This window comes from Melozone crissalis, unplaced genomic scaffold, assembly GCF_028551555.1.
Source record: "Melozone crissalis strain CALT ecotype California unplaced genomic scaffold, PUWL_Pcris_2 ptg000004l_1, whole genome shotgun sequence".
Classification (NCBI taxonomy): Eukaryota; Metazoa; Chordata; class Aves; order Passeriformes; family Passerellidae; genus Melozone; species Melozone crissalis.
The window spans coordinates 7472210-7486597 of record NW_026535782.1 but is presented as its reverse complement, the minus strand read 5'-3'; the positions used below and the strand labels follow the sequence as shown (position 1 = coordinate 7486597).

General features: G+C 36.7%; 1 protein-coding gene across 1 annotated transcript in view; it reads right to left on the bottom strand.

Moving 5' to 3' along the window:
- Positions 1 to 14388, bottom strand: part of CPNE8 (copine 8) — a 70299-nt gene that overhangs the window by 31424 nt on the left and 24487 nt on the right. The window contains exons 5-10 of the mRNA XM_054272702.1: positions 14170 to 14209; positions 13330 to 13406; positions 9251 to 9314; positions 6457 to 6560; positions 4721 to 4825; positions 1472 to 1513 (exon numbers count right to left, since the gene is read on the bottom strand). Coding sequence (XP_054128677.1) covers positions 1472 to 1513; positions 4721 to 4825; positions 6457 to 6560; positions 9251 to 9314; positions 13330 to 13406; positions 14170 to 14209 — 432 coding nt within the window. The remainder of the gene's footprint in view (positions 1 to 1471; positions 1514 to 4720; positions 4826 to 6456; positions 6561 to 9250; positions 9315 to 13329; positions 13407 to 14169; positions 14210 to 14388) is intronic.

The following is a 14388-nucleotide window of genomic DNA, read 5'->3' as shown; positions in this document are numbered from 1 at the left end:
TATGTTCCAGATTTCAATCAGACTGGCAGTTACTTAGTGTTATTTGTCAGATTTCTTAATTTTCCTTTTAATCTTACAGATTTTGGATAAAGTGAGACAGCATCTAGGGTTTGATACCTTGATAAAATATAATCCTTGTTTTTTATTAATGTGGCAATACGATTTAACTTTTCATTGCTAGCTTACTTTCATGTGCATTACTTTATACACAAACACATGAATTTATTAAGGATTTGCCAAATCTCATTGAGAAAAGAATGTTAATAGAAATTCTAATAGGGATGCAATGATTTTTTGCTAGTATGGCTTTTTAAATTTAAATACACTTATCTTAATTGTGAGAATATGTTATGTATATATGTTATTTCTCTCCAGTGAATATCTAATCAAGAAGGATGAATTTACACTGGCAGGTATTCATAGAGGGTAAATGTGAGATAAGAATGCTTGTAAATCAACAGGCTTCATGATGGAAAACCAAAAAGACAAAATTATAACACAAGAGAGCTGAATATGCTTTTGGATCTTGTCAACAAGTTAATGAACAGTAGCACAGGATAAATTTGTCTACTTTTATTACAAGACATTGCCAGAGAAACACAATATCATTATCTATAGTACTAGAAGCAAATTGCTTTGGTTGTATTAGAGACATTACTGTAGAATAAATAATATGGTTTTAAAAATCAAAAGGCAAGTGCATATCCATATATTTTTAAATATAAATTATGATTAATAGGAAATAATTAAGACAGACTAACTTAAAGATAAATGGAAATAAACATATTACTGTATTAAATTTCAGTTCTAGTACCAAGATTTATGAATACAGTTTCTATTTAAAGTATGAAGATACAAGCTCAAACATTTTTAACATAACAAGAGGTATCAATCCACCATGTTAAACGATAATTGTACCTTGTCTGTCAAAATAAAGGCAATCTGATAGGCTCATTTCTTCAGAAAGAAATGTACAGCCAGTACACTGGGGTTCACAGCTCTTAAGAACAACAGATCCCTCCTGAATTTAGCAACAGAAATTCCACATGAATTCCACTGTCCTCTTTATACAAAACTCAGGTCTTCCAACTCCAGAGTTTACAATAACATTTTGATGAAGACAGACGTGGAAATGAACATTCAGACCCAATGTGAAATTAAGGCAATGAATAGGTGTCCTCTGTATTCCAATATTTAGGCCACCATGAGTAGCCACTGCAGGCATTTTATCATGTTCCATGGATGAACATACACACAGCAGGTTTGAAATAGGCTAATGCATCAGCATTTACCACAGCTGCAAAACACAGAGCTGTACCACAGAAGAGCTTTTCTCAGTACCTGTACCTCTAAGTACTGACAAATAACTAACTTTCTCTAATATTACGCTGGACACTAAATATTTATATGTTTTGCAATGTGTAGATACATGCAGGAATAACCCTTAAGTTTTACAGAAATGATGTCTTACCTTCCATCTCTATCCCAGTCATACACTTCTACTTTAATTGTCCTAAAATAAAAAAAACAAAACAACAACACAACCCTATTAAAATGTTAAATATGTACCCAGATTGCCTTTAGGATTAATAACATAGGGGTGCATTAATTAAGTCAAAGTCAAAAACCAGAATTTTTCAGTCATTTCTCATGGGGCAGCAAATAGCCTGTCAGGTTACACAACACTTCTTCATAAATCAATAGCTAAATACACTGGAAACTCAGGAAACAATTAAACACATTGGAAGTTTGACCAACATGTTTTTACTTGCTGATGCTCTGAATTTTCTGTGGTTTTTAAAATAAATGATTCATTAAACTTTAAAGTATTATCAAATTTTTGAAGAACTGTTTCCTTATGAGTAAAGTGAACCCTTGAGGGCAGCTCTAACCTTGCTTCAGGGATGACTGGGAAACAGATAAAAAGGAAAACCCAGACATGTTCCAAGTAAAGATCAATCATATTTCACATACTTCAAGAGTGGATTTCTTAAAATGCAAATACTACAGAGCATATTATCATCAACATCCTTGATGAAAGAGGAAAGATATATGAGGATACAGATCGTAGACAGCTTTGTTCATCTCCTTTTACCACAGAAAGTGCATAGATGTAAGCAAAATTCAACTACCACTAGCAGTGAATCCTATTTGGCCTAAAATCAACTGAACATGGGATAGAAAAATAACACCTCCCATATTTTAAGCAACAATGTAACTTAGCTTTATTCTTCAGAACAGTTTCACATGAAGTGAAGTCATCAGGGCTGTCTTATTAATAGAGGGGACAAGAATCTAAGCAATTACTTGGTAATTTGCTTCCATGGAAGCTGCTCCTTATTCTTCCAATACAGTCAAATAATATTGATTCATTTTCTTTACTAAGAAGGGACTCTTTGGAGATCAAGCTGAGCAACAGCTGATATTATATACAATATAATATCAAACAATTCACATCTGGATGTTTTTCATATTTTTATGTTATTTCAAAATACGAAAAGAAGGACTTGCTTTGTCTGCATGTACCTCTTTTCAACTCAAATTTAAAGGCTCCTAACCACACCATTTGTTATATTTTACAGCTCTTGCATAATTCAGGTTGGATTTAAGTTCCCTTACAATGAAAACTGATGAAAGTGAAAGCTGTTCTGCAGAACAAAGTGAAAAACCACTCAAAACCTCTTATCCTACCAAGTATTTCAACTTTCAAAGGGAACTACTTTCACCTTCAGAGAAATTCAGCAAAAAAAGGCAATATCACAACATTTTTTTTCCCTAGACAATCATTATTTTACTTCCATTTCAAAACCTGTTATGACAGACAGACACACCACTAAGTTAAGATTTATGGAAGGTTTAGTGGGATTTAAGTTTTGAATAGTCTTACAAATCTGTGTCCAAATAGCAGAATCATCTCAGTGAGAAAACTCAGATTATCAAAATAAATTATTAAGAATATCAAGATAAATTCCTGAGAAGGATCTTCAGACAGGTAACTGCAGTAAGAGTAATTCATCCTTGAATAAAGCTCCTCTCTTTAATATGAAATTTATTTCATATTAAAGGATTAATTACGGATCTTGACTTTTATCTATTTTGCATGATTTGCAAGATATTAAAAGACCTTTCCAATCTTCACATACTGAAACTTAACCTTTACCTTAAAGGACACAGTTTAGAGGATGGGTTTCCTAGTTTAATATTAAAAAACCCCTTTCATTTAAAAATAATCAAGGTTAGAGATGGGTATCTCTGTTTTAAAACTTTTATGCAGAAAGTAACTGTAAGTGCTTTTTGAAAGCTCATACTAGGAGAAAAAAAGAACAAAGACACATTAGACACTAAGTATTACTGCAGTACTGAAATGCCATTCCTGTCATGTCTGAAAACACTGTATAATTGCATAGTTTGAGAAAAATGAAGCAAATCCTGCTCATTCCATATGAAAATGTGGACAGAGTTCAGTCAGAAGCACGCACTAGCTGAATATTTAGTGTCCCCAACACCAGAATAAACATTTACCATGACATATTTTTACTAATGACATTATTCCCACCTTTCACATCTATCACAGAACCCAGAGCACCAAAACTTTATCTGTGAAAACTATCACTATCTGAAAGAGACCTCTGGGGTTTGTGTTTTTAGGTATTACCACGTGGATGTCAGGAAGTCGACCCTTACCTTTAAAAAGTATGGTTTTCTAACGAAAAAAATCCCAAACCTCTGAAGTTCTTTCTGGACTATCAGCAGGTTAATTTAAATCAATCTGAGAACTAAGGACCACTTCTTAATTTGAAACATGATTGCTGTATGCAGGACTGTGAAGTTCCATGGAGCCTCTATTGACTGAGCACATCATGTTGAAAGAAGGTCAACAGGAGATACACAAAAATAATTTGAGGAGTGCTATTACACTTTCAAGTTCCCTTAATTTGGAATGCTGGAGTTATTTCAATATGCCTGCACCACAACATCTTTTCTAATTAATATGAAAACTTATTTCTTTAATATGATAAACAGTGCAGTGTTCAGAGACTAGCTTAATGAATACTATTTTGCTTATGCATTATGCACATTAACCCAAATACAAGTGAAAAATTCTATTTGAATATGTTCATTACAAAACTGCTTCGTTTTTACTGCATCTAAGTGAAAGAGTAACCAACATGGCCATTTTTAAGGAGTCTAAAAATACCCATTTCCACTGAACTAATTTGTTTCTTATTAGTGGTAAGATGTTGATTAAAAACATGTTATTATTACCACCTGAAGATAGATCCTTTTGCATGGCACCACTGAAAAACTCAAATCTGAAGATGACTACCTTCTGTGTTTCTCATCTACTGATCTACGTATTTTAAAGGCTTTCATTTATCAGCATCCTCTGACATTGCACTGTCACCCAAGGAAAACAGATCATCATTGATTTCATTGAAACATTAAAAAATATTTGTGTATACTTGTCACAGAGACCATGCTTTAAATCAGTCTTTTCTTTCTGTTTCTAATTCACACCATAGAGAACAAAGAGCCTTTTCCAGAAAACACCACTAGCATTTCCTACAGGTTAAGCATATTTGCTTTAGTTTTATAAATTATTTAATGTGATGAATGGTTTTGAACACCTATTATAATTTCAAAATATTGATTAAATAAAGAACACACAAATTAGGGAGAAAAAATATGTATATGCAAAAAAACTTAGGCTACACCTTACCGGTCATAGTCTCCATTACAGAGTGCTCTGACAGAAATCTTGAATGCCTGCCACACTGGATTCAATGTATTTTTCACAACTTCTGTTTTGTGGCAGATTGTAAAACTGCAATTAATACAAAAAATTAATTAAATTAAGATAAATTTTGTATTATTTACTTTTTCTTTTGCATCATCAAAGACAGAATGAAAAGAACTGTAATCATTCATATATACAATGTGCATACAAAATATAAGGTAAGAAAAAGAGAAATATGGTGAAATCAGAAGGAAGGGAAGACTGAAGAGACCTGCTGAAGAGAGATTACAGACTAAAGTGCTAAACAACTCTTAATCTGAAATGTTTTTACCCAAAACTTCAACAGAAACTACAACCATTCAGTAACTACTTCAGGGAAGAGCAGTTTCCATCCCACTAATTTAAACAGACCTTGTAAATGCAGGAATTAGTCACAGATCCAGAAAGGAAACAATCTTGTGAGAATCTGACTCTTGCTTAGAAATTAAGAAACTGAGCCAAGGGAATAATGGCTTTCAGATTTTAATTCCCCATTTTATGTCCATGATTTTTTAACCAGGGCTGTCTCAGGTAAAACATGTAATTCTCTCTGAAATTGAATGATCACTTTCTCTCATGAACTGTATTCATACATTCTGCTTTCTCTAAATGATGCAAAATTAAAATACCTCTTTTGAACCCCCACCTTGGGGACTGAATTGTTCAAAAGAAAGCAAGAACAAGGTCACTGGTGAAGCCATTACTGAAATTCCTCATCCAGTTGCAACTGAAGTTATCCTTTGAGGGAATGTCCTCCTTGCACCCCAAACACCTACACTTTCAGGCTGCACGTGCCAGCACTCCCAGTAACACCCAGAGAAATTTCACAAGTGACCTCAATGCCACTCACAAAGGAGCCATAACTCCTCCAGGCTTGCAGTGTTTACTCAGGAAACTGTTCCTATCATCGGCCTCCAAGACAAAAAAAAACAGGTAATAGATGCACACACCCATAAACAGATTTATGTTAACAACTGCTCCAGTTAAGCTACACAGAAAAGCAGCATCATGTATGATGATACTTGGCTTGGTTTGGTACATGTTAGATGTGAGGACTTTCAGTTTCCAAGAAAACTTAACCTGCTAGTAGGTCCCCACAAAGGCAGTGTTGTGCTGACCAGTGCATGTCAAAGCTTAGCAGTGAACAGAAGAGATCAGTCTACTTTAACAAATTAAAGCATTAATGTAGCAAACAGCCATTTGTAAAAAAATTAAATTCTATTTCAGGAATTTTTAAATTCAATTTCCTGGAACTATGTCAAAAAGATAAAAGAGACTTCCTAATTAAAATTTGCATCATAAAATGTTTTTATCTAAATACAATTTCTAAGCATTAGCATATTTTGCATCTACAATTTTCTTTGAGAATTCTATTTAATTCAAATGCATACAATATCTTCAGAAAAGTAACACTATTTAGCTATTTCATTACTATTAATTGTCATAGTGCTCTATATTTATGAGACATTTATCTCTTAAAACCCTCAATTGCAGTGTTTGATCAATTTCTTTTAGCAGTTTTATTCCTATATTGCCTAACACGACAAATTGAAATCCAACAAACATTATAAAAGAAACACAGCTTAATCTGGAAAGTGTAAAAAAAATGAGAACTATATTGTCTGTAAATAATTAAGTTGCCTAATGATTAGCAGCAAAAATACTTAACAGGCACCTACCTGCCATCTTCATTGCTTCGATGAAATACAAGGAAAGGATCAGATTTCCCAAAGAAGTCCTTCTTGTCTAGTTTGTTTGCACAAAATTGCATTAAAACTGAATCCTGAAATGGGTAATAACGAAAAATTACAGACTGCATGCACTCTACTACACTAAACAAAATTTGACTAAACTATGCAAATAGGAAACAAAATAAAGAGGGGTATTTGTGTTCCAAATGCTCTCTACATATCCACATTTGTGCAATGTCTTCATAGTGCAGTTTGAATGGTTGGTACCAAGAATTTCTTTGTAGGGACACCAGAAAAAGAACAATTTTCTATGCTAAAAAGGCTTAGGATTTTTCAAGGATTTCCTGATATCTGAAACTGCATTCTGAAAGAAGTAGATGCATAGGCAAGGAAAGTATATTAAAAGTAATTTTTAAAATTCCAGTCAGGCACGGCTCAGCCTCATTCCTTCAGTGACTTAGACCTGTTGTTGTCTGTTCCTACTGCCTGTCAAGCAAATGGCTGCTGGCTCTTAAGAGTCTGGAACCTTCAAGAAAATGAGCCTGAAAGGTACCAAGTACATCCAACCTGACAAGAAATAAGAGACAAGTTTCTTTGCTGTGATGAGGCAAACTGGAAGTCACACATGGCATCTCTTTGGGCAAAGTCAAGAACGAGAAAAAGATTGTGAATGCAAAGATAAACTCGCAGCAGACTCACCAGCTAACTGGGGCAGGGGCTGCTGGAAGATTGTTCCATAAACAGATCTTGAGGTGCAACAGCAACAAGAGGATGATGACAGAAAATGTGGGCTCACCACTGAGTGGGGCAGGAGACCAGGTGATAAAGGACATTGCAAGGTCCATGTTTCTCACAGCTTTTCTATGTCTTTCTCATAACTTTCTATCTTACTGCCAAGATTTCCCTCGGAGACTCATGGAAACCTGAAACCCAGACCTGAGAAAGTCTGGAACAAGGATAACTTGTGCTAGGTAGAGGAGGACCAGGAAAGGGACATTTAAAACAGACCAGACATACAGAAGCCCATGGGACTTGGTAGGATGCACCTGAGAGTGCTGATGGAGTTGGCCAATACTACTGTGGGGCCAATTTCAGTTACCTCTCTAAAGTTATGATGTTCAGGGGAAGTTCTCCTGTCTTTGAGAAAGGGCAAGAGGATCCAAGCCAGTTTTATTACCTCAAACCCTGAGACAATGATAGAGCAAAAAATCCTGGAAAACATATGCAAACACATGAAAAAGAAGAAGGTGGCTAAGAGACATCAGAAAGGATTTTCAAAATGGAAATTCATGCCTGATCCTCTGGAAACTTTTCCTCACAAAATGAGTGGCTGATTGAACGAGAGGAGCCTAGTGGATGTTGTTTATTCTTCACCTTAACTTGGCCTTATACAGTGCCTCCCCTAAATCCTTATTCACTAACTAATGAATTATAGAGTAGGAAACTGGACAGTGAGGGACACTGAAAAATGGCTGAACTGCTGGGCTTCAAAGGGTCATATTGAATGGCACAAAGTCCACTTGGGACCAGTCACTAGCAGCGTACCCGAGGCATCAAAAATGGGCCAAGAATGCTGAGCATATTCATTAACAACCTGGATGATGGACAGAGTAGACCCAGTGCAAGTTTGCAAACAATACAAAACTAGAAATCGCAGTTTATACAACAGATGGTTGTGTTGTCATTCAGAGACATTTGTACAGGCTGGAAAAATGAACCAATATGAACCTCATGGGGTTCAAGAGAGCAAAATGCCAGGTACTGCATGTGAAGGGGAAAAACCCTATGCAGCAGGACAGGCTGCAGGCCAAGCAGCTGGAAAGCAGCTCGGCAGAACAGGACTGAGAGGGCTTGGTGGACACCAAGTTGATCAATGGCAGCAAAGGCCAACAGCCTGCTGGGCTACCTTTGGGAGAGTGCTGACAGAAAGCTGAAGGGAGAGACTCAGCTTTGGTCACTTCAGGCCACTCCTGAAGTTCTGTTCATTCCTGGAGTGCTGTTCTAGGCTCCCCAGTACAAGGAAGACACAAACATCCAGAAGCAATTCTATCAAAAGCATCACTAAAATGATTAAGGGATTGGACCATCTCTCATCTGGGGAAAGGCAGAGAGAGCTGAAATTATTACCCTGGAAAACAGAAGGTTTATCAATTTGTGGAAGTACATGGCACTAGGGAATAAACAGCCTATGGTTAATGGCATCCAGAGGAAGAAAATGTTTCAATATGTACATCCTTGAAATGCAAGAAATTTCACTTGAATATAAGCAAAAAACCTTTTTACTCTGAGTGTGCTGAAAAGCTGTAGCAGAGAAATTGTGGAGATTGCTTGGACTCAAAACCCAACTGCCCAGAGCCCTGAGTAACCTGCTCTAAGAGGGGCAGGAGTATTGGACTAGACAATCTTCCAAGGTCTTTTCCAACGTCAGCAATTCAATGACTCCAAAACTCATTGACATTCTGAATATGAGCTGCAAAAATTTAGATAAAGTACAAAAATCCAGAAGATCAAGTATGTGACAGCTGCTGAGACATTGCAAGAGACTGAGAGAGTGAGGACATGAAGGAGCATGAGAGAGACTTCAAGAGATATTGAGCATTGGCTTCTGCTTCTTTCTTCTTCTTCTCTCTGAAACTAAGAGCAACTCAAAGGAAAACAATATTCTAACTTCTTACATAAATCACAAAATGCAAATTTGTAAGTTATACCATTAACAATCCAGTGCAGTGTAAATCACAAAATAATTTCCATGTTATTTTTGGAAAGCAATGAGCACACTTACTCTGCAACACCCTAGTTCCTCTGCTGTTACTATGACTGTTCCACACTTCTTCCCAGGAATTCCTCTGCAAAATACACAACCACATCACCTTAGTTCCTTAATATCATGTATGAAAATTACAACTGATACAGAGAGCACAAGGTAAGTTTTCAAGTCACAAAGCTGATGGCATGCAATTCAGTTTCTCTCTTCTGCCACTTGTCCTGTGTAAAAAAGTTGGTTTATCCTAAGTGAAATGGTAAATAAATAAAGGAAAATAAAATGTGAAAATCTACATTTCAGTGTGCCTACTGGCTTGAGAGTCCAGAACCTGTAGGCTTCTCTACAGTGATCACCTCTTTCTGGACAGTATTTGAAGGAGCAGGTAGAGGAGCATTGTTAGCGGAACAGAACAGACAACCATTATCAAAGAAAGGTTTTCAACAATACCTGCATGTCTATATAAAATACAGTCTTGAGAAATAATTATTGTCTCCTCAGAATAAATGATTCCACAATTGAGACACCACATCTGCAGCACCAAGAGAAGTTTAAAAGGACACTCTGAAGAATACTTGGGCTTTAACAAGGACTGAAAGGAGGACCTTTATAGAGCCTGTGTAAAAGATGGCCATTTATGTGGAAATTCAAACCTGAGAGGTAAAAAAAGAGCCTCCAATTTTGCAAGCTGGAATTGCAATGAGGCAGAGGATGGAACATCTTTCAGGTCACTCAAAAATTTACAGGCTTATCCCTGAATTTGCAGAGCCTGGCCCTCTGATAGTCACACCCACAGATAAAAGGACAGGACAAATATAGGAAGTTCAGGTATTTTTCTTTCAGTTATGTTCACAGCAAAATGACAGGAAAAAGAACTTCACATAATAGGCCAGCTGGCTCCAGTAGAGCCTCATTAGCAGGCAGCAGCACTCAGATGTGAATAACTAGCATAGAATGCTCATTAAGCTTTGCAATGCCCTATCTCCTCATCAAAGGAAATCCCTACAGGAATGCACTTAGCAGATCCTGAAAAAAAACATTGCTCAAAGTTATAAATGTGGCTAGCATCTTCTCTCAAGGAAGACAGAACGTGCAGAGATCTAATTCTGGATGGTGTCTGAGCAGGTGATGCTCTTGAGAGAAAAAGGAAACCACAGCATTTTGGGAAGTAGAGGAATCTGCACATTATCCTTTCATGCCAGTACAGCTGGAACATGAGAGCCAGGCAGAGTAAATCCTACACATGGAGCTTGTCTTGAGAAGGCATTTAATGAATCTAGTAACCCAACAGGAAAAGAGAACAAACATTACTGTTAAAATGTCACAGTGTCCATTTCACCTTCTTTGAATTACTAGAATTATTTTCCAATATAAATTATCCAAAACAACAGTTCACATCTGTATCTGGCCAGTCTGTAAAATAAAGTGCAACACTAAAGTATGTTCTTGAGCAAAAAATGCTCACTGTCACAACAGGCTACCACACTACAATACTGGGAGCCAGACACTCTCCTGTGACAGACTGCATAAAATTCCAAGTCCTTAATGGTCTCAGGAAAAGAGAGGGAGGTTCAGGGGACAATCTCACAACTGCCAAGAACAAATACTGTCAGGTTCATGCCTCAGAGGTGCAATTCACTGGTGCTTGTAACACCAATGAAACTGCAAGGCATGCATGCCACGCAGGCAAAGAAAAATGTGAATTGTGTACCTTCACTTTTGTACTTGCCATGAAGATCAGTGCAAGGTGTGTTTCAGCTTTCCTGCCTGACCACAGCAATGGTGACCCTCTAGGCTTGAGATGTTTTACTTTAACTCTGAGGAAGGACAAGACTACCCTTTCACTGCAGACTTCCTCAGGGAACCTTTCCTGATGATACACAATCTGACTTGAAGCTGGACAGCTCACAGCAGCCATGGAGTCCTGAATTGTGTAAGACTTTTGCAAATGCCTAAAGTAGATAGTGCTTCTTCTAGAGAATAATAAGCTTCAAGTCTTTCTAATTTTCATTTTGAAGGAACATCAGAGCTTACTTGAATGCCAATCAGAGAATGGAATTCAAGCTTCTCAAACTGCTTAAGGATAAAATGTGCTACTTCTGTAGGGTGGCTGATTGGGACTAAAACAGCACCAAGCTTTCTCTTCTTTGTAATCCATTGGCAGAGAACTGAAGTGGGAAAATGTTAATGAACTTCAGAAATATGGTGAAAAGATAAAGCTCTCTTAACTCATAGATCATAAAGAGCATTCATGCTGTGAGAACACAGAGTTGACTTCATAAAGAGAACAGTAAACTCAAAGCAGTAAATATCCCTAAGAAGGGAAGACATGCAATATTGTCAATTAAATTCTCATTGTTTGACTATTAAGAGATACTAAACACACATCTACAAAGCAAACAACCTTGAAATGCATTGCAAAGTTTCATAAATAACAGAAATGTGTCCTAGACACCCAGACTTCAGAGAGTCCAGAAAGGACAATCACTCAGGCACAGTTGTCAAGTCACACAGCAATGACAGAATAAACAGGGACACTATGAAGAACTAAAAAAAGTCAAACACTCTCTCATTAACATGTGTCCACCCACGTGTTGGGTTCACTTAGTAACTACCATACAAGACAGTATCAGAACCCAGACCTGAGAAATGCTTATTTACCCATGAGAAAATATTTTACACAGGCCAAAAGGTCTGTGAAGACCTCCTTTCCACAGAATCTTCACTGATATTTTTTCTTTTCTAATAGATAATTTCAAAATTTAAACTTCACCTGTAACTCATTTCAGACTTCATTTAACCTGTACCAAATACTAAACTGCTGAATGAATGCCTTTTATTCTACATGTTCAAAAAAAATTTCAGAAATTTTCTCAGAAAAAAAAACGTGTAGTGTGCTGAATAATTGACTAACTGAGGACAGTAAAAAAATTTGAAGACTTTTTAAAAGTCAGATAAGATTCATCTTACTAAATGTAAGTGTCTTCAAAGTTAGCACTTTCTCTGACCAAGTGACCACAGGCTCCCAGTAGAATCAACTGACAATGACTTAGCTCAGTTCATGGAGCTGTGGCAGTGCAATGTGCTGCGGCAGCTGGCATGAGCCAGGCCTACACAGTGAAAAGTCAGTGAGCTGTTGTTTTAGTAGAACAAAACAGGGCCAACCTCTTGTCCCAGCTGACAAGACAGTATTTCTGTGCTCAAACTGTGCAGCCAGCAAGAACTAAAACATGTCCAGACCAAGCAGTGACCTGCTGTGTGCTGCCATCCGCTGTGCTGGGGCTCTGGTTCTCTGGGACAGCCCTGGAGCTGGGCAGGGGTTGTTCCCTTAATTGTATTACTGGAGCTCCCCTGCCTGTGCCTTGTGCCACTGTGATCTTTGAGTGTGTGGAGATGGGTTTCCACAAGCTGATGACTCTCCTGGGATAGGTCTGAAAGCAGCCAGGGCAATTGTTTGGGCTCCTCTCCCTACCACTGGGACACTCTTCTTGTTTGTTCACACACAACCTTTTTAATCACATAGCCTAACACAACTTCTCTATTATGACACTTACTGTACCAGTCCTCAAGGTTATTTCCTAGATATGCTTTTAAAAGTTTAATATCCAGAATGGGATTAAGGGGAGAACCACAAAATACTGTTGTCTAATAACCACAATATTTGCTGATGTTAATAATTTTGTGTGATTTTATTAGAAATCTGATAATCTGGTCAGCTGATTCTTCACTGTGTCTTTGGGAAGGTTTTTTGCAGGAACTCAAATGCTTGAACAAAAGGTAATTAAAGTTTTATGATGTGCTAATTTGCAAAGCAAAACAGAAACATTTTTTAGATTAGTACACTCAAGCTATTTCTAATGCAAGATGTAACAAGATTGACAAAAATTATGGATTAGTTAATTCCTTTACTAATTGTCCAAAATGAAACCTAAATTATCATAGCCTATATAAAGAAAGATTTCTATTGCATGTAACTATTTACTCTCTCTTAAAAGCCATATCTGTCAATTTTGCATATCAAGATATCTCACAGCAAAAAAGCCCCACAACTCTAGCCTCATGTAGCAGTATCCATTCATCCAACATTCCAGAATACTTACACAATTGATTTTTCCAGTCTGCTCCCTTGTGATCCCACTATTTCTCCCAGTGTACAAAACATCTGTCCCAAAAAATCCTGAAAGCAAAAACATAAAAACTCAGAATTCATATTTCACACATTGAAATCTGGTTTTCCATTTATTTCAGCTGCTCCCTACTGAAGAACAGATTCTGCTGAACACCACATCTTAGTAATAACTATGCAACAGTGAATCATAAAGACTCACTACCACCTATTTGATATAACAGTAGGTTACACTTATAGATGTAATTCTAAGGCACTACACAACCACTACAGTGAGGATGTAATTGCAGATCAATGGCTAAAAGTCTTGTCTTTTCACTGTGAAGCACACACAGAGTATTCCTTCTACTATCCTCTTTTCCTTTGCTCCAAGTTCTCAAAGGTTCTCTTACCAAAGCCTCCCTGTATTTAATTTTTAAAAATTCACTGATAAGCCTCTGAATTCTACTCCTGCATCTCTAAATGTTAAAGTTACAGTTTCATCACTCCCACTTTTATACTCATGTTGTTTTGAAGATTTCTTCTAACACTGAGATACAGTAAAAACATGCTCCAGTTTTAGGACCCAAAAAAGTATCAACTAATTGCAGCATATTACATATCTGAAAAGGTATACATGCATGCTCAAAATGCCCCTTGCAAGAGAAATGTCCCATTAACATTATACTCATTATACTTATGTGTTTTCACTCATAGCCAATCACTGTATTTGTCTCTGTGTACCTGGTATTACTTAGAGTCAAAAGAAAATAAACATACTTTAGAAATGTAAGCATTTTAACACAAGGAATTAAAATAGTGAGGAAGAACTTACATGTTTTGACAGGTTAGGACTCTTTGAGTCAACATCATAGCTTAGGGAAAAAAAAAAAAGAAAATTTATATCAGAGTTGCCAGATGACACATCTGAGGACAATTAAATAAAGAAACAAAACCCAAACAATTTTTTCACCTATGTGTGAAATTTACACAAACAGATTTGTGAATGGAAGTTCCCCAGTAAGGAAGACAAACTGAGTCATCATATGTAGGA